Source organism: Bos mutus, chromosome 29 (assembly GCF_027580195.1).
Source record: "Bos mutus isolate GX-2022 chromosome 29, NWIPB_WYAK_1.1, whole genome shotgun sequence".
Taxonomy (NCBI): Eukaryota; Metazoa; Chordata; class Mammalia; order Artiodactyla; family Bovidae; genus Bos; species Bos mutus.
In genome coordinates, this window is record NC_091645.1 from 9,010,914 (window position 1) to 9,032,180 (window position 21,267).

The following is a 21,267-nucleotide window of genomic DNA, read 5'->3' on the forward strand; positions in this document are numbered from 1 at the left end:
TGGGTGCCAGGCACAGCGTTAACATCTAAGGAATTCACAATTCGAAGAGAGAAAGCAGCAATGGCAAGAAACACAGGGAGAAAAATCACTTGAAAAATTTGCTTCTGAGTTCAGACACAGTTAATATTTATTCTGAAATGTACCTCAGAAGAGAGTATGTCCGTTGTTATTTTTAACTGCTTTACTTATTTTTTTGTTTTTTGGTCGCACCACGTAGCCTGTGGGATCTTAGTTCCCCAACCAGGGATCAAACTCATGCCCCTTGCCATGGAGCGCAGAGTCCTAACCACTGGGCTGACAGGGAATTCATTTTTAACTGCTTTAGAGGGAAAGCCTGCTTAAGGTTCAAAAGCTTTAAAAGTTGTTGCATGTGCTTAGAAGTACTTTACAGCTGGACATAGAAGCAGATGGGCTGTCCCACTGCCCAGGTGGTATAGTTCTAAGACTGCTGTGAAGGCCTTCTTCCCCATGTGTCCCAACCAGAGTACCTAACATTCTTCTTCTTTTAAGTCTTCAAAGACTTGTATTAGAATGCAGACACCTTCAGGAGCCAAAGTCTAACAACAATATCATAGTCTAATATTTTAATAATCTTCTTACAGAAGTAAACCAGTTTTGGCTAAGTACTCTATCTAGTATTGAGGCATCCTAGGTGGCACAGTGTTAAAAGAATCTGCCTGCCAATGCAGGAGATAAAAGAAACATGAGTTTGGTCCCTGGGTCAGGAAGATCCCTTGGAAGAGGAAATGGCAACCCCCTCTAGTATTCTTGCCTGGAAAATTCCATGGACAGAGGAACCTGGCAGCTACAGTCCATGGGGTTGCAAAGAGTCAGATACAACTGAGCACGCGCACACGTGCACATCTAGTATCGCAGGTAGTTTTTGAAGGGTGCCTGAGGTCAGAAATTACAGAGCACAAGGTGTGAGCCTTGGCTTGCTGTATGGTGTTAAGAACTCATCATATAGAAGGTATTCAGTATCTTATTATACAGGACACACCCTAAGAATAGAAATCTTAGGAGCGGTGGAAAGCCCTCTGAGAGGGCTTATAAGAAACAAAAGACGCAGTACGTGGCTATAGAGAGACTGTGTTCTCTTAGGAAAAATAATGCTTTCCTTTATGAATATTTAATCACCTGATTTCAACTAGCAAAGAGCAAATCCTAGTTCCAAGCACCAATAAAATGTGCGGTAAGATTTGAGACGGTGAGACCCACTGCCGTCGGGCTAATAGGCAAGCGGCGCCACAAGGGAGGTGAGATTTGGACGGGGCTTGGCGGTGAGAGTGAGCATGTAGGTCAAGAGAGCAGAGACAACATTTGAGGGAGCGGGTTGGGGTAGGTTGGGGGGGACCGCAGAGAGGGGCAGGGAGCCAGGTTTGGCACAAAGGTCAGTGGGCAGGAGGAGTGGGAGGGTACAGGGAGCAGATGGTGGAGTGTCTCCAATTCCTTCCTGAGGACCCCGGAAAGGTAACGAGCAGGAGAGGGATGTGCCCAAAGTCTTGTTTCAGACCGTTCTAGCTTAGGGGTGGAATGCCGAAAGGATGAGGAGAGTGGAACTTTGGTGCTGGAGGTCGAATGTGAGGCTCATACAGATGACAGGGAGGAGTCAGGAGCGGTGGAAAGGAAGCGACAGATGTGAGAGTCACTGGGAAGTTAGAATCACCCCATCTTCATTCCAGTCCTCTTGCCATAAACTTCATTCCAGTCCTCATCATAAATGGATTTACTGATTTGAGGAATCAGTGGAGTGCAGCCCAGCCATTCCAGTGCCTGTCTCTGGAGTCAGGGTCAGACACCTGGTTCACATTCCCAGACTCTTTGGCTACCTTAACCTCTCCAAGCCTCAGTTTTCTCGATAGTAAAATGGGGAGAAGGGTACATACCGCCCAGGCATGTTGCAAAAGTCAGCTGAGAATAGGATGGCTGCTGTGTTGATAATTGCCCAGTAAAAGACAGGCAAACAAAACATCGTTGTATTCCTTGAGGGACACAAAGCCGGAGCTTAATTGAGGAAGTAGCTGCATTTTTCAGAAGCATTTTGAGGCATGAAACTCTGGTTTTTATTTTTTCTACTTAGGCAGACTTGTGAACTGTAGTTAACTAAGTACCCCACCGTCATCCTATTTTCTGCTTATCCCACCCACCAGAGAACCCAGTGAATCCTGTATATTCCTGGTAGTTCCGTGTCTGCCTTGTTTCTTTCTTTTGCTTTCTGAATAGCAGGAACAAAGACATCTTGTCTAAAACCTAAATAATGTGCCTCGTTGTAGTTTGGCAAAGCACAGATTGAAAAGAAAAAAAAAAAAGCTGTGGTCACCTGTGTGTGCTGCTGCCTTCCTGGCACTGGCTTATTTGGCCTTGAGTTGCACAGCCACTTACTCACCAGTTATGTCCCAGACACTGTACACAGTATTGCAAGGAACAGAAAGATGGCCAAGATGCTCTTGAGGGGTCTCCCTGGTTACTGTGAGAGAGAAGATACATATGCATGGGGTGAGGTTGCATCGCTCCTCATATGGTCGCATGAAATCCATAGTTGCATAGGGTTTGGTAAGAGAGAGGTTGGTTTGGTCCCCGGGCAGGTGGGGACCACGTGATGTACAGTGTGGGCGGTTGGGGTGGTGGCTGGGGGTGCAGAAGTGGGGTTTCCAGGGAGAAGAGGGAGGAGGCTATAGGGACGCTGCTTGTCCTTCGTTCTTGGGGAGAGGGAGAGGGAAGGGAGGAAGATGATAGGAGAGGAGGGTGGCAGTTTGCTCAGGTCCTGCAGTTATGCGACTGATTTATTTACTAGTTGAAAGTGTTCATTACTCAGTCGTGTCTGACTCTCTGTGACCCCACGGACTGTAGCCCTCCAGGCTCCTCTGCCCATGCGACTCTCCAGGCAAGAATACTGGAGTGGGTTGCCATTCCCTTCTTCAGGGGATGTTCCCAACCCAGGGATCAAAGCTGGGGTCTCCTGCTTTGCAGGCAGATTCTTTATTGTCTGAGCTAAGGGAGATGATACAAAGCACTCTGAGAAGATGAACGTGGCATCTGCTATAAGCTTCCTCATATCGCTCACTGGCTTCTTAAAGTGACACTCAAGAGACATAGCTTTCTAGTCCTGAGCTGTGGGCTGCTTTTACTGTGAGTTCTGTCAGCGACCAGGGTCCTTTTTTCCTGTTGGCTGATAGATAGCTTGATTCGTGTTTGTGCTCACCTCTTGCAAGAACAGAGGCCACCTGCCGTGTGTTTTGATATTAGCCTTAATTCTGGCTCCATTGTAAGTTTCCACCCTTGGTCCCTGCTCTTTCCCTCCCCACCCTGCCCCTGCCTCAGGTTCTCACATCCCTGTGTTAAGGCTGTGTTCCGCATACTTCTGCCTCATCTGCTGTAATTCCTGTCTGCAACAGTGAGGGAGGCAACGAAAGGAAGCATGCTTCCTCAAGTGTTCAGCCTGTTCCTGGGACTACCTCTCCATAGAAACATCAGTCCAAGTGCAGAGGGAAGGAAAGGAAATTAAGCGGCAAGAACATCCGGCCCACGAGTTTAGAGACGGCAATCTTGGGCGAGGCTCTCTGGCTGTGGGGCAAGGTGCTCCCCTTCCCCACCTCCAGTTCCTTAGCTTCCTGGTGAAAAGCCAGCACCTTCTGAGGCATTTTTCCAAGTCCTTGACTCTGTGATGTCACTAGAAGTTTAACCAGGGTGGGGTTTAACGAGGCACGGTGCTTTCAAGCAATAGTGACCTCCCCTCTTATGCCTTGAGCCGGGGCGCCTGGAGCAGGAAGTCTGAGCAGGTGGTTTTCCTCCCTTTCCAAGGCCACTGTGACCTTCTTTGTCCTTCTCAGTCACCAGGGGAGTGGTGGTTCAGGAGGGAGCCAGCTCAGCTCAACTTTCCTGCATTCACACTCCCCGTAGTACTCTCACCCCAGGGCTGCCCGGTCCCTGGGGTAGGGAGCCAGGGTCTGCAGAGTCCTCCTCTCCCCTCTGGGCCAGCTACAGGCTTCTAACCTCCCACCATCCTCTGACTGCGCTCCATCCTCACTCCTCTTGTATTTGAACAAGAACTCACCTGGCCAGCCTGGAGAGTCGGGGAAGCTTCCCCATAAGTTGCCCCCATCCACCATCCTCCCAGCATCTCCATCTGCTGTTTCTTCTGTGTCATTGCCCAACCACTTGTCTCACCTGAGTCTTTTCTTCAGCTATTTTCTTTTTTTTAAATACTGATTTATTTGGCTGTGTCAGATCTTAGTTGCGGCACCCAGGATCTTTGTTGCATTGGGGGGGATCTTTCGTGACGGTGCATGGACTCTGTAGTTGTGGCCTCTGGGCTCAGTAGCTCTGTGGCATCCAGGATCTTAGTTCCTTCACCAGGGGTCAAACCTGTTTCCCCTGCACTGCAAGGCGGATTCTTAACCACTGGACCACCAGAGAAGTCCCGCTTTAGCCATTTTCTACCTGAGTTAGAGTAAGCAGTGCCATTCCAGTCTTGGACCAGAGAATCTCTGGAACACTTTGGGGCCTTATTTCAGCAAGGGTATTCCCTTCTTGAGAACAATTTGCTCACTTTCTAGTCTGCATCTGATGTGAGGTCCCAACTTTCAGATGAGTTTATTTGTATAAATTTCAACCATGAACCTCCTGTGTGCCTGGCACGGTGATAAAATCTTCAAGGCTTCTGATGGATGGTTTTGCCTTGTCTCAGGCCTGTCTTTCATTCCTGTTTTCCCATTGCCTTTGCTTCGCTGCTTAATCTCTCAGCTCCAACTCCCTCTTCCTTCCTGGCAGTTTGATTTTACAAACTTCCTCTCCTATCCTGCCTTAATAGCTTCTGGCTTCAGAGGCATGATTTACGCTTCCTCAAAGGGTAAGGTTTTATTCTCTGAATTATTGTTTCTTTTGCAGTTCCAGCGTGGTAAATCCAGCATCCACCATGATTGATGCATCCCAGGAAAACACAAGGAAGTCAGCTATATCTCCAGCCAAGGTAGATTGAACTTGGACTTTGAAAAGCTCATTTGGGGCCAGAATGCTGTTCTCTCATTTTATCAAAGCACCATGAAAAAGAGGAATTTGTAGTACTTTTTTCCCATCAAATATAGATAAGTTTTACTATTTAATATAGGAAATCACTCTTTTGGTGGACCTAGATTTTTTACCCTAAAGAATAAAAAGTCTGACACTATTGGGGGCTGCTTCTTTTAAGCATATGGCATGTGGCTTGTTAGTTCCATGACAGTCCTTATTCCTATTCATGGCTTCCTGAATCCCTGTTACAAGTCTTCTTGTGGGAGAGGATTTTCAATTTATGAAACTACAGATAGCAAACACTGATTTTCAGTCTGATATTAATAAAGAAAAATACTAGGAGCGGGAATAACTTAGGAGTTCAGGATTAACATATACACACTACTATATATAAAACAGATAACCAACAAGGACCTACTGTATAGCACAAGGAACTATATGCAATATTTTATGATAACCTATAAGAGAAAAGAATATGAAAAATGTATATATAACTGAATCACTTTGCTGTACAACTGAAACTAACACAACATTGTAAATCAAGTATACAAGTTGAAAAGCAGAACTCTATTTATTGACATGCTTTCTGACATTAGAATCAATGATCGTATTAGTGACTATGAAGCACTTCAAGATACCTTGATTCTTAAATCCTTATAGAAAAGGTCGGTTACAATTATATTTAGTATGACTTTAACCTATCACAGAGAGTCTTGTACAGTAGAAGAGCGCTGGTGTGAATCTGCCGTAATTAGAGCCTCAGGTTTACCCTGACCTGTGACCACCTCTTTGATGTGTTCAGGCCCAAGTTTTTTCACTTCTGTAAAAATCTCACCTTTGTGAGATTAGATTCGAATGCCTGGTTCTGGTTTAACTTTGTAAGACTTTGGAATTGAGTACATTTTACTCAGTTTTGGTCTGATTTTTTTTTTTTTTGGCATGGCATATATATAGTGATTCTTTGCTGACCGGATTAACTAGGACCATCATTTTTCTTTCTTTTTTTTTTTTTTTTAGGACCATCATTTTTCAAACATGCCAGATAGAGTTTACTGGACAAAACTATTAACTATTGCATATAATAAGCATTTGCTGACACCGAGTTGCTGTTATGACATATAAAATGAATTTAATAAACAATATTTTTCCCCAGCCAAGGAAGAATCCGTTTAATAGCTCCATGTTGCCAGAAGATCACTTATCTCAACAAACCAAAAATGAGCAGTCAAAAAATGGAAAGACTGGTTTATTTCAGACTTCAAAAGAGGGTAAATATTATTTTTATTGAGCTAGATATTTTTATCTTTGTTATCTGTGGACTAAGGGAAATTCTCAGAGTTCCTTTAACTAAAATAGCTTTCAAGAGAAAGTGAAAAATTGTGATGGTTTTCTTATTCTTCTGCTATACCCACCATTTTCCTGTCCGAGAAAAGGAAGCAGAAATTTTAGAAACCGGAAGTTCATGCATTCCAGGCTCAGAGGTGACACTTGTGTGACTTCCATGCCTTGGGTTCCCCCTCATTGATCTGGGAAATTTTTTGACCAGAGGCATTCAGTCACTCACTGAACACTATTTATTGAATATCTACTGTGCAGACACAGTTCTCTGTTTAAAATTAAAAGAGCTTGCCTCAAGACTTGATAATGTTACAATCCTCTAATCTGTAATTATCAGCTCAGTCTCCTAGGAGCATTTGATTAGATTTGTTGCTGAACTGATTGAAGTCTGCCTCTTACAGAATTTTACCATTCTTACATTCTATTAAGAAGAAACATTAGACAATTTAATCTCTTCAAAATCAACTGTAAGAAGATTCCACAGGCATTAAAGACTGGACAAGGGGTAGAAAATTAATTTGGTTATTGTTCGGTTGCTAAATTGTGTCCAACTCTGTGACCCCTATAGACTGGAATTTTAATTACACTGTTTGTATTTTATCCTCTCCATTGGATACACTTTGTATAACATAAAATATTTTATAGAAAAGAAGTCACTGGAACATGGTATCTGGTTTTTTTTTTTTAACCTTTTTGTCAAAATTAATTTTTATTTTAGGTGTTGAAATTTTCTTTTTAGAAAACTGAGCTCATTTTTCTGGTTTCCGTACACGAATTTTTTCAAGTGATTTTTGTATTTTTTCTGTACTCTCCTCAAGGACTTTTTGAAATTTCTTAAAAAAATTTTTTTTTCTGTTGAGTATAAAATACCACAAGGTGTGAATATAAAGCATAGCCATCTTAAATTCAGTGAAGTTCATGCATGAGTTTTTTTAGAGTTTTTAATTAGGTCTGTACTTAACCTTCATGCTTTATTGTCTTTTAATATTTTAGCATTTTTTGCTAAATGTAGATTAAGTTTATGATAGGTGTTTTAAATTAATGCGTTACTCTCCATTTGGTATATCATCTGATATGTTTTACTTTTCAGGGGAGTTGTCAGAGTCCAAAGAAGAGTCATCTATCCTGGATATTTCAAGCCAAAAGTTAGAGAAACTAAAGCAGACTCTTCCAGGTCCTGAGAATGGGTCCCCAATCAAGGCTCCAGTCCCCAAACCCAGGAAAATGGTCTACAAGTCCCAGGACTTAAAGCAAGATGACAACCAGCCTTTTCCTAGACAGAGGACAGACTCCCTGACCACAAGAGGGGCTCCCAGAGGGATCCTGAAATGCAATTCCAGTTCCAGTAGCACAGACTCAGAAACTGTGCGTTTTCATCAGAACTTTGAACCCAAAAGCAAAATTGTGTCCCTGGGCATAACTATCCATGAGAGAATTTCTGAGAAGGAGCATTCTTTAGAAGACGACTCTCCCTCAAACTCACTGGAGCCATTAAAGCATGTGAGATTCTCTGCCGTGAAGGATGAACTGCCACAGAGTCCAGGGCTGGTCCACGGCCGGGAAGTGGGAGAATTTAGTGTTTTAGAGTCCGATAGGTTGAAGAATGGAACAGAAGATGCAGGGCTCACAGATGAGGTTTGGAATGACCCTCAGCCTTCCCAGTACACAAACGGTTTGCCTTTTCAGTCATCAGCCTCAAGCCCAAGTCCATCAAAAAATGAAACAAGTCAGCCAACGACTTCTGGTTCCTTTCCAATTAATGAGCACCCTTCTTCCAAAGAATTTTTAACTACAAGAGCACAGTCCACTGAGAATTCACACACCATCAATGAACACAAAACTAGCTCATCAGAATTGTCCAAAAACCCTGCTGGTAAGAGATTCATCACTACCAGGCTATAAAAACTGACCCATTGGGCTTGGGATGGCCCAGATAGCCAGGCAGCCTAGTAGAAGCCCATTTTGCCTTCTAGGTATTCCAGCTAAAATTTAGGCAGAAGCCACTAGGGAATGTTTATGCCTCTGAAAAGGTTTGCAGGTTGTCCTCAATCACCAATAACCAAAAGATCCAGAATAGCACACTTTCTGGCACATATTACACTTCATCCTAAACAGTTATAAGTGTGTCAGTCATTTAGTCAAACAAATTATAGTATTTTTTTAGTTAAATCAAGGTTTGTATACAGAGTGAAAATTAAACATACGCTAATACCTTTATATAGAGTAAATATATTATTATTCACCTAATGCAAATTTATTGATTCCCATTTAACAAAACTTTGGCTTCTCTTTAATTTCAGGAGAACCTTCACTTTCTTAGCCTCAAAGGATGGGAAACTAGACTTTAAATTCTTACTAGGAAAAAGCTTCATATTGATACCATGTCTTGCCCAGGGCCTTCATCCATTTGTTCCTAGACTTTAAATATTGTGAAGGAAACTTTCTCCTTCAGTTGCTGTGAGTTGAGAGGCAGTGGGAATACTGATTTTTCTTGCTGGCTCACTGATTTAGCCCTCTCTTGAAGATCTTAGAGCTCTCAGAGGATGCCTCAAACTGCTTTCTGATACCCATATGATTACGTCATAGTTCTTGTGTTTTAAAACAGAAGCAGTGGGAAAAACAATTGTATGTACTCTCTCTCATCTTCATTAAGTCTTACTCCAACCCCATGATAATTTCTGTAGTCAGAAAAATATATTGTAGCAGCAGTCAAGTTTCTAAATCATTTTTCTTCTCATCCCCTATTGGTCATTGTTGCGTTGACCCTAAGTCACTTTTGCTCAGTCTTACTCTTTCTCACTTACTCAGATCAATCCACTTCTTAAAGACAAAGTGTCTCCATTATCCCCTCCCTGGATATTTTAAATAATTTGAAAAAGGCAGAATATATATATTTTTTAGTTTTAAAATTAGCAGGTACTTCTTCAAAGATATAAAGGAACTCATTTTAAGGAAACTTCTAAAGTTTGAGTAAACACTAACAAATAATTAGATGATGCTTAAATGTTTATCTAAAAGATGAAAAAATTCTTTGGTAATATTTTGTTTTGGTATAATCCATAGAAAAAAATGGTAAACCTTTCCTGTTTTTCAAAGTGCACCTGCTTTCTCATAGACTACCTTTACAATTTTCTGTTAGCTATTTATTTATGCTTTCTGATTTTAAAATCTAACTCACCATGAAATCTGGGAAGAAGGCATCATCAGTAAACCCATATTGATTGACAGACAGGCCTTCTGGTCTTGAAGCTTATAAACAAAGTTCTGCTTATTCCCTAATGCCCTGTTTTCTCCCTGCTTACCACAAAAATATATACAAGTAAATAATGGAGCATAAAAAGAAAATCAGAACTGAAAAATGGTAAACTCTAATTGTGCAAATTATGAGAGTTTAGCTCTGAGCTTTAGGACAATCACTATCACACTCATTAAAAAAAATTATTAGAGTATAGTTACTTTACAATATTTTTTTAAGTTTCTACTGTACAGTGAATCAGCTATATGTATACATATATCCCCTCCTTTGGGGATCTCCTTCCTATTTAGGTCACCACAGGGCATTGAGTAGAGCTCCCTATGCTAGTCCGTTCTCATTAGTTACCTGCTTTACACGTAGTAGTGCGTATACATCAGTCCCAAGCTCCCACTTCATCCCACTCCTCCTTTCCCATTGGCGACCATACATTTGGTCTGTACGTCTGTGTCTCTAGTTCTGCTTTTCAAATACACACTCATTATTATACCAGAAGAAAACAAAAGAATTCCTCAAAGGAAACAAAAACATTACCTGGCATCAAGTTTTTTAAATAACTGTTCTTGTTTTTAAAATAATACACTTTTATTTGAAAAGTGTGAAAACATTTGAGAAGAAATATGCACAAAATAAAACAATGATCACCTGTGATATCAACTATTGCTAATGTTTCCTCGTAGGGACTTTCGATAATTTTCAGGCATGGATATCATTGGAATTATGTTTACACTGTCCAGACTTCTTTTTTCACTAACAGTGTATTACAAGAATTTTTTTCCTCATTAGTCTTCCATTAAACAGCCTAACAGAGAACTCTTAAAGATCTCTCAAAGGAATTCACCATCACTGACATATTTTTAATAGTGTCATGTGTAGTTATGAAAGGAAACTAGTATCCACTGTGTGCCAGTTATTGTATAAGCCTTTGTTGTTTTATATTTAGCCAGAGTTTATAATTAAAGAGAAAATTTTATTAATTGACATCTCCTCTGGTGCACTTGAAATGTAGCCAACTTCATAAAAATTCAGCTCATATAATTTTCAAGAACATATATGTAGCTTAGCATTTATAAGGAAGAACGAGAAATGCTGAAACACCCACATGTTAACTAAAGGGAAAGAATGCCTGAGTTCCCTCACGTGCCTGTGCCTAAGGCTCAGAAAGGTCTCAGCCTGCTTTCTCGATAGCTTAAGAAGAACTTCAGTGCCCTTCTCTAGCCTCCTATCCATTGGGTAGCAAACATCAGGCAGCAGGTAGAATTCACATTCTCTGTCAGGCCTCATTTTACTTTGTCTCACAGAAACTTCCTCCAAAGTTGCAAATTATAGAAGGGAAGTAGGGGATCGCGGAAGAGCCCTTGAGACCATGGTCTGAAACTGCAGTATACAAAACGACCACTGAGATAGCCAGTAGGAAAGATTCCTGGGCCCGATCTTCAGAGATTCTGGCTCAGTGTATCAGGATTAAGGCCCCAGGATGCAAATATCTTCATTGTGCCATTCTGATGGTTTGGAAGGAACTCCTTGTTTAATCTTCCTTGAACGTTGTTTTCCTAATTCCTGAGCTCGCGTAAGTCTTTGTTACTCAACATTATTTTTGCTCTATTCGGTTTTGGTTTGGGCCACATTGCATAGCATGTGGGATCTTACTTCTCTGACCAGGGATCAACCCCACATACCTTGCATTAGAAACTTGGAGTCTTAACCAGTAGAATGCCAGGGAAGTCCTGTGTTTCTCAAACTTGAGTATAAGCCCTCTCTAGGGTTTATGAGTGGGCCAGTAGATAATCAACAAGAGGTATCTTCCTGGAGTGTCTGTTTTATGCAAAGCTTTGGGAAAAATTTGTATGTAAAATGTAGCACGGATCAGAATATAAAATCTACTTGAATTTTTAGAATAAAACAGACGCTTGTAAGAAATTCCCCTTATAATTCCAGGGGCCTGTATTTTACTATTATAGGGCATCTTTGGTAGAATACCTTAATTAGGATGGTTTGTATTATAACTCCTGATAAATGCTGATGTAAACAACTGATGGTGGAGCAAATGTAAATACAGAGTGCCTGTTTAGAAGGTAAAGTGATTGCATGACAATTCTTGAAGCGTTCTCTTTTCTTATTTAGAAGAGCATTTCTGTGTTGCAGATGAACTGTCTTGCACTGAGCCCGAGTCATCTCAGGTGCCAGACTGCAGTTCTAGAGACCATCAGCAAGGTAAGCCCCATCTACTCCAGGCCCTAAGAGCTAAGACGTCCTCACATTCTGGTCCATATGCCACTGAGATAAGGAGGACAACTGATGATTCCATATCTAAAGTCCTAGACTGGTTTAACCGAAGCTCTTATTCAGATGACAGTGTGGCATCTCTGCAATATCCCCAAGACATAGAGCCCAAAGAAAAACCAGACTCCAAGCCACAGATCGCTGTTGCCTTGGTGACAGAGGACGCCAGTCAAGAAGGAAATGGTTTGATTGCTCTACTACCCACCAAAGTTGAATTGACACCTGTGGGACCTGATTCAACTTTCCAGGTAGAGGAACATATGCTGCCTTCTGGAAATTGCCAAGATAACAATGTGCACATCAAACCCAGATCTATTAATTTGTTCCCACAAGGCAAGGAAAGTCTGGGCATGTTGCAACCATTTGAAATCTACAGTCCAAATCAAGAGAGTAAAACTAAAGACTATAGCCAAGGTTCAAAAAACATAGGGAAAGCAGTTGGGGTACTTATTCCAGCCAATAACTGTTCCTACAGTGTTCACAAAGGACCTCATGCAGAAGACCAAGTTCTATGCAATATTAAGGATGCTGGCAGCTTAGGTGAAGAAGAACCCCAGCTTCGTGTTTATGAAAAAAATATAAGAAAGTCAGAAGTAAATTTTGACTCTTCCACAATTATCCAAGAGCCAAGTTTGAAAGCCCACGCAAAGGCAGAGAGCGAGAGCAAAGGAAGAGATACTTCCATCCTAAAATCTTCTTTAGAACCAGAGAATATTGAGTCACCACCTGGGGCTGCCAGCGGCGTATCTCCTTGGAAGAAGCTTGAGGTCCAGGTACCAGAAGCTAGTGAGGTTCCCCAGAACCGAGTACAAAGAGAGAAATACAAGAGAGTGAGCGACAGAATATCCTTTTGGGAAAGTACAAAAGCTGCCATTCATAAAGAACCCCCACCTCCATTCAGTCAGGAACGACCTTCTGCTAAAGCACGTCAGCCTGTGATGTCCATGGACAGTTTGCCTATGAGCCGTGGTAAATGTAATACTCAAGTCACTGCCAAACAAGTAATCCTAGATAACGATGGCCAAGCAGCCCATGTCTCCGGTTTTTACTCCTCAAAGAAACCTAAAGAGACCAGGCCCCAAATATCAGGTCCATCCAAAAATGATCCTTCAGCTGACCAGTCAGGCACAGTGTCTCTCTTTCAGAATAAGACAACTGAGCCTGTAAAAAGATTACCAGTGACAGACAGTTTGCATTCTGAAAAGGACATTACTTTCCCACCATTGCATCATCCTTCAAATGTCGGGATTGAAATGCATACCTCTTTGGAGAAAGACAGATCTCTAATTGGTGAACGGAATCCCAACTTTAAAGTTATGTCCTTACAAGAAAGAATCAATGAACCCAATACAGAACAAGTCTATAATCACTCTCAATTTGAGAATTTGAGAAGGTTTTGGGACTTAGGTGCCAATCCAAACTGTCAAGATAATATTGAGAAGAATACTACCACAATAAGCCAAAAAAATTCTGTGCTTTTTAATAGTCAGAAACACAAAGAATTCAGTGATGTGACATCATCAGGAAACAGTACCCATGAGAGAGAGATGCTTCGAGACCAGAAAGAAATTCCGGCAAGAGAGGAAATAGAGAAATTAAATTCAAAGGGCACACTCCAGGTGTTGCCAGATGACACCACATTTCCATGGAGACCACCCAGAAAGTCCACTCATCAGTTGCCAAGATATGAGTCATCAAAGGAAAACATGGGGAAAAATACTGAATGCTTTGTTACCCCAATGTTCAAGGGAGAAAACGATGACTCTGACCAAGAGCTCGAAGAGATTCAAGAATCCATTGTGAAAACAAGTGTTTCATCTAAAGACTACAAAGACACGCTTAATGACAGCTTACAGAAGCTGCTTTTCGAAGCCTCGTCACCAGTCCTCCAGCCTTCTGGTGGAAACGTTCAGGAAAAACAAGTGTTTGAACCAGATGTTTCTGAAAATAGGACATGGCCTCAGGAGACAGATTTTGCTGCTCCTGAGGAAGAAGCCAAAAGGCCTAAAGAGATCAGTAATGAGCATATAGACAAAACAGTAGCTCCTCCAAAGGCCTATTTGAACACTTTGACTGCTAGTCTGGACAAACTCCTGAAGGAAGCAACTGGAAGCCCACCCTCTCCCTTGCAAACCAAATGTGAACCCACCACCACTGGGATCAGCTCAGAGTCTGAAGAGAGTAGCGTTGATGAAAACAGGATAGAGCAGAGTCAGAACACGTCAGCCGATGAGAGAGAGAAAATGGCTTCTTTTCCAGAGGGGACAGAAACTTGGGGAAATAGCACTCTCTCCCAGGAAGCTCAAAGTGGTGAGTGCCAGCTGAACCCAGAGAACTTGTTGCAGACAGCTGCAGAAGGCTCTCATCCCCTGGATCAACCTTCCTGTTGCCACAGAAAGGGTTCTTCCGGGGATGTGGTCCACTCTCCCCAAGATATGCCTTCTCCCAGGCTTGCCCATCCTTCTCCTCAGGATAAGACACTGCTTTCTCAAAGGGAAGTTTCAGAGACTATAGAAAAAGTTATTCTTCCACCCAGACCTGCATTGAATGATGTAAAAGCTATATTACAAAAGTTATTTACAGAAGCTTGGTTGAGTTATCCAGCTGTGCTGGAAGTAGTTTCTGGAGAAGTAAAAATAGAATTTCCTAAAGGCGTACAGGTAGAAAGTAGTGCCCCAAATTCTCTGGGAGTTATCCCACCACAGACAACAATGGACAGCATAGCTTCAGACAGAAAGGATTTGTATTCCTTCAATGTAGTTTCTGATGAAACTCATAAAATGGGATCTTATTTAGCTGCCCAGGCATCTCCATCAGACCAAACCCTTAGCTCATTTGTTTCTACTGTTGCTCAGTATGGCAAAGAGTTACCTCAGGAAGTGACAGAAATTGTGAGGGAAACGATTATTCAGCCTAACTCAGAGCTCCTTGAATTCAGTGTTGCCTTAGAAGAACTACTGAAGGAAACAACTGAAAGCCCTTGCACAAAATATGTGATACATAGGGGTCTTTATTCGTCAGAGTTAACAGGTATTACTGAGGTGCCCAGGCAAGCTGCTTCTGAATTCCATCCTAAGGAAATAAGAGAGACAGTAGAAAAGTCTGAGGCTCCATCAGCTACTGAGAGTGCTTTTGATATTGGTTTGGAGAGACTCCTTAAACATCTAACGGTCCTTCTTATCAGCCCCAAGTGTCAGTGAAGGAAGAAAGTCCTGAGAAGGAGCCATTAGAGTCAAAGCAGGCCAGGTTTTGGGGGAGAGTGCCCCCTTTTTACTGGTCAGCCTCAGAGGCCTTGGAAATCAAATGTAAGAGTAATGTTTTCAAATCTCAAGTCAACCAATGTGATAGAGTGTTGGGAGAGACAAAGCTGTGACTGGCTTATCAGATCTCTGTGGTTCTGAAACTGGGGTTGAGATCCCTGGAGCCTCACAACTTTCCGTGGGCCATGAAGTGGGGACCACAGAAACTATAAACCCCCCAGAGGGGAGGGATAGTGAAAGTGAGGTTGCAGTGGTTTGAGAAAGGGCTTTTCAGGAGCCTGGTTTCAGAGAGGCTCCTGAAGCAATTAACGTGCCCAGAAATAGGCAACCCATTCCTCTCCTGACAAAGAAAACTCTGCAAAAACAAGTCAAGTTGAATTGATTCTGGCATCACCGTTTAAGAGACTAGAGAAAAAGGAAGAAAAAGGTTTCTCTGACTCTGATTTTTCAGACAGAAACATTGGTTCTAATGCAAAAAGCTGGAGAAACACCTCCAGTGAGCATTTTGAAGTTTTTTGCTGATTGGTTAATGAGTTGATTTATGTAATGCTGACATAAAGGATGATATAGTTTTTCAAAGTGGGATTAATTTGATAATCCCAAATGGTGCTAAATTCGTCTTTGTACTTCAGTTCTCCCTAGATTTTCTTATTAAAAATCTACATTTCCTGTTATATTCTTTAATCAAATGAGTTACATAGACATAGTGTTACCCATCAGGCAGTGTTTCAGAATCTGATTTTATACTCACTGATCAATGATAGAATTTTCAGATTCCAAAGATGTGTTTTAAAGAACTTTTGGGGTTTAGAGAGTACCTCTGAGACATCCAAGCGAGGTTTCCTCTTGGAAAGAATTAGGATTTCCTAATCGGCAGTCCACGCAGCAGGCTCCAGTAAGATTTGTGGCAAGAAAGTGCCGCAAGTGGGCAAAGATTGCCCTCTTAGGAGCAACATGTTTCCACAGTGGTGGCTGAGTACCAGGAGCAAGGTGCAGGGCTGGAACTTGCCCTCAGAACTGTTGTGGGGTTTGTTTTTTCGTTTTCTCTTTTTTTGCTGCTCTCTCCCTCCCGTTTCCGATCACCTGCAGAATCCTGCCTCCTAGGCGCTGACTCAGTGTGATGACTTCACCTGACCCCACCTAAGGGCCTGGCCTGTGCATTTCTTTGGCTCCAGCCTTAGCTGAGTGGAGAAGATCTTCATCAATTACCATAGTCATCTAAGTGGACTTGAGATACTGGTTTCAGCCAGGCTCCCAAAGAAAGGGCTTGTCTCAGTTTGCTCTTTGGAGCAACCTGACTATTTTAGGAGAGAAAGCCAGGAACAAATAGGGATTAGAAGTCACCTGGTTAGAGTGATGAAATAATAAAGGATGCTCCCCGGCTGGAACATTTTAACCAAAGTTGCACAACAACTAGTGTTGATCACCTTCCTCAGTAGAAAATTAGTAGAATGTGTCATTTCCTAGCTCCCTTCGGTCTCAGTAAGAACACATGAGCTTCACTGAGTGGCTCATTTGTGAGATTTGGGTTCCTTTGCAAATAGCCAGAGGGTCTCTTATTGAAAACTGACCAGAGGATCCACCTATAATCCTAGTTAATGAAGCTGAAGCCTCTTTAATATTTGTAACTGGTGGGAAAAGGAAAATACCAGTCTCTGCAAGAGTATAAGTCAGCATCTTAAACTTATTGAAGTAGACTTAACTAAGCTACCCCATGAGTTACTAGGGTAAATGGGCCTATATGAGGTGAAGGGCTTGTAAATTTACACTTCACTTTGAAGACTGTTCCTGAAAGTGTATAGCTATGTTTAAGTATACCAGCATAACTGATTGAACAACAACAAACCTATCTAAAAAATAAATAATCAATATAAATGATTACCCAGACAGAGCCCAGAGATTTTAAAGCCAAGTAGGAGGTATAAAATGGTGCACAGCGTGTGTGTGTGTTCAGTCATGTCTGACTCTTTTGTGACCCCATGGACTGTAGCCTACCAGGCTCCTCTGTCCATGAGATTTTCCAGGCAAGAATACTCGAGTGGGTTGCCATTTCCTCCTCCAGGGAATCTTTCCCAACCTAGGGATCGAACCTGCATATCTTTCGTCTCTGGTATTGGCAGGCAGATTCCTTACCACTGAGCCACCTGGGAGGCATAGTTTTCTAACTTCTAACCTAAATAATTATTTTTAAGTAAATGAGTTGGGTGGAGTGACAGTAGGGAAGAACCTTCCCCAAATTAGGGAAGAACCCCAATTTTGATGAGCAGCCGAATATGTTTGACTTGTGGCTGAGCTCTTAACCAGCCAGTACCTCAGTATGTTCCTTTAATAAAGAGAGGAGGGAATGCTGAGAGATTATGCACATGATTCATATTTTATTGTGAATTATATGTGATTCATATGCACATGATTCATTTTTTTAAAGCATATTAAAGTCACCGAGAAGGTCCGTAGTAAGAAAACTTTAAAATTTGAGCACAGAGCATCCCAAATCTAATTCATCTTAGAATCCATTTACTGGAGAATGCTTATTAACATTGGGCAGAACTGGGATGCACTTCAGGAAAGTACTGTCCAGAGTTGTTCCCAAGTGGATTGACTCATTAATGGAGTCATTCATGGATTTAGCAATGTTAAGTGCCTCTTGCCTGCCACTGTTGTAGGCACGAAGAATATAACAGTGATGAGTGACAGTACTCAGACCAAGGCTTATCCATGTTGGAGTTTTCACTGTCAAAATGGAAAAATTAAAGACAGTCTAGAGAAAAAATTTTATAACATTAGATGCATTTAAAGAACAGTTCTTATTCTCCAGTTATGCCCTTTTTCTTTTTTCCTTGTGTTCCTAAAATACCTTTCATTTTTTTTTATAAAATGAAGGCATTAGTAGTTAATAGAGACCAACCTCCCCCACTTTAAAATACTTTCTATGTTAAAATAAAAAGTTGACCACCTCAGGTCATTACCCAACATTTTGATGGAAATCTCAGTAGCTCATGAAACCTAAAGAGTCTATATTTGTTGATCTGGAGAATTCACCAATCTGTGTACCCAATTATATACAGATGTTAAAACATCTGAATCCTGCCTTCTATAGTTTTCAGCTAATTATTTTAATGCTCCTAAAACCATTTTGTGGCTGTCTTCAAAAGCTAGAAGTGAAGGGGAAAGGTTCAAATTTTAGAACAGAACAAATCACGTGCCTGAAATAGAGGTGTAGAAGACTTAGAGAGCACATTGCTGTTACTGCGGTCATTATGTTAATCTTGTCTCTGTATTATTTGTGCTTACAAATATTTCTTATGCTTACAAGTCATTTCTTAAAATGACTTCCCTGGTGGCTCAGTGGTAAAGAATCCACCTGCCAATCCAGGAGACACAGGAGATGCGGGTTTGATCCTTGGGTCAGGAAAATCTCTGAAGGAGGAAATGGCAACCCACTCCAGTATTCCTGCCTGGAAAATCCTATGGACAGAGGAGCCTGATGAGCTACAGTCCGTGGGGCAGCAAAGAGTTGGATACAACTGAGCATGCATACACATGCACTGATATTCTTTAGTGAAGAAATTTTATTTTCTTCTGTGGACTGCCTCATAGAATGGATAAAAGTATGGAGGCTTATGGCATAATACCTCCTTTCAACCTACCATTTCAGTGTCCATTGATTTATTAAGAGTTTGATTGTTTTCTTTTTTCGTTTGTATTGTGCAGTATTCATCGGTTTTGTCTTGTAACAGGTTCAGAAGAAGAACCCAGTCCTGTTTTGAAAATTTTGGAAAGGAGTGCTGCTAGGAAAATGCCTTCCAAAAGTCTGGAAGATATTTCATCAGATTCATCAAGTGAGAATAAAGTGTGCCCCACTGTCCGTGCCCCGGTCTAAGCTTAAAAATGCTTATGTGCTCTTCTGTGGCCTCACTGCATGCTGTTGTACCCTGAACCCCTAAAGGAGGGGTTAACAGATGAGAACAGCTTTTCCCAACTGAGCTAAACAGGCTCAGCCAAAAGTGGTTGGAACTTCGCTTTTAAAATAACACATGAGGTTTGGTTACAAGTACACTAGGTTTTCTTGAAGAATCCCAGTTTGAATATTTATTCACTTTCAAACACTGAGTTGTAAAAGACTGTGGTACCTTGTGGTTCTAGTGGTAACAGCTGACATTGATTTAGCACTGTGTAGCAAGATGTGGCTAAGCGTTTTATGTGCATGATCTCATGTAATTGGCATAGGCAACCACCTGTTGGGGGGGGGGGGCACAAATTGTTATCCCCATTTTACAGATGAGGTAAGTAGAGTTCAGAGAGGTAAAGTAATTTGCTTCATACCATGCAGCAGAGCTAGGACTCAAAATCAATAGGCTGTTATCAAGAGCATTTATGAGGTGATTGTATTACATATAACTGCTGCTTGTCTGATAAATTTTTGCATGATATGGAGATGAATTCATCCCTGGCTTCGGGGACTTTGCTTTCTCTTTTATCCATTATGTCCACCCATTTCTTTTGGATAGTGGAACTTTAAGCTCAAAGACTGCCTGACATACAACACTCCAGGCACACTCTTTCCCACTGCTTTAATTGGTGAAGGATTTCTAGACTAGTAACATAAAGCATAAATCTGTTTGACAAACAGATTTAGAGACTGTGACTTCTAGGGGTTTTGTTCTTATTCTTTCTAAGCTAAGATGTACCCCTGGGATTACAGATGGTCATGAGGAAATTTATCAAGTGCAAGTTAACCACTGCCAAACTCATATGATTAAAACTTGATCACTTTCATGTTTGGGATATTTCTATGCATCTGCAGTTGACACTGAAAAGTTTCCGATTTTAAAAAGGAAAAGAAAAAAGAACAAGCTATACCACTAAACAGTTCTTAAAATTCAGAGATTTTCAGGGCTGTGAAGGCAGTATTCCCAATTTGGAATGCAGCCCTCACCCCACCAAAGATCTTGGAATCTCAGGGTTAGAAGGGACCTTGAAGGTCAACCATTCCAAACTCCCCCTCCAATGCAGGAATTCCCTCTAAAGCCTCAACAGGTGGCCAACCCCCCACATCCGCCTGATTGCTTCCAGAGAAGGCTAGTCCAGTCCTTTGTTGTTCAGCCCTAATTGTCCTTTCTGATGTTAGTGATGGACCCGAAGGGAAAAAAAAAAGACTTCAGCAACAATTGTCCAATTTGGCAAACCTCTAGCCTGAGAAACATGGGGCTATTGCCATGGTGCAGCTTTAAAGTACTCAGGAATGTGTAGGGTTAAAAAAAAAAAAAAAACACCATCAGCTGACGGGTATTCCTGCACGCTCCCTTCCAAATACCGATACCCACTCTCACACTAGCCTGCCAAGATTCCACTTAGCAGCTGGTCCCCACTTACATCTCTTCAGTTGACTTCCCAAGCAAGGCTCCCAGAGGCATGCACACATGATGATGCACGCCCAGAAATATTTGTTAATGACCGTGGGTTTGGGAAGGTGTTAGTCATGGCTAGCATCTTACCCTTTCCAGAAGAATAAAGAGGCTGTTGCAGCCCCGTGCTTTCTCCTGCTGCCGGCCGATTGCTTGCTCTGAGCTAACCCTCTAACCCTTGGGAGTCCGTGTGCAGCAGTGTGCTGATGTAAGCTGCATCAGGGCTGAAATGGGAGCTCCCGCTATGGCACTGGCTCGAGTAGCTAATCTAAAGAGAAAGTATTTTGGGGAAGACATCTTGGTTGCACCCCTCACACGGCATCTTGACTAATTGCTTCCAACTCCAGGGGCTTCCAGGGACAATCTCATTGTTCTTGCTCGCCAAGGGTCAGTCGTGTTAACCATTTGTTAATTTCTCCTGCACAGATCAAGCCAAAGTAGATAATCTGCCAGAAGAATTAGTACGTAGTGCTGAAGATGGTAAATATCTTTATGTATTTGCATGTCTGTCTGTGTGTTAGGTTCTGGGGTGGTTTGGGCGGTCACCGGGGCACAGCTATTGGGATAAATAGAAGAACGTCACTTGTCACTATGTGATGAATAGTGCCTAAGTTGTTATAAAATGGTTCTGACTTGGTGCATTTAATACTGTTCGTATTCTTAAGGTTTCTGCTAGTGATACTGGTATGAAGATCTCATCAGAGACCCTTGGGAAGCA

The 21,267-nt window shown here is 41.8% G+C and overlaps 1 protein-coding gene and 1 pseudogene across 10 annotated transcripts in view; both read left to right on the forward strand.

Moving 5' to 3' along the window:
- The window catches only part of SYTL2 (synaptotagmin like 2), a 120,087-nt gene that overhangs the window by 77,972 nt on the left and 20,848 nt on the right, over positions 1–21,267 (forward strand). For 4 of the 10 annotated variants that reach the window (XM_070365239.1, XM_070365242.1, XM_070365241.1 and 1 more), the window contains 6 exons: positions 4,888–4,969; positions 6,164–6,278; positions 7,439–8,221; positions 11,747–11,815; positions 18,882–18,983; positions 20,976–21,029. In XM_070365239.1, coding sequence (XP_070221340.1) covers positions 4,888–4,969; positions 6,164–6,278; positions 7,439–8,221; positions 11,747–11,815; positions 18,882–18,983; positions 20,976–21,029 — 1,205 coding nt within the window. The other 6 variants (XM_070365234.1, XM_070365235.1, XM_070365238.1 and 3 more) reach the window with 5 other exon arrangements.
- On the forward strand, positions 14,206–18,871 carry LOC138986255 (uncharacterized; annotated as a pseudogene).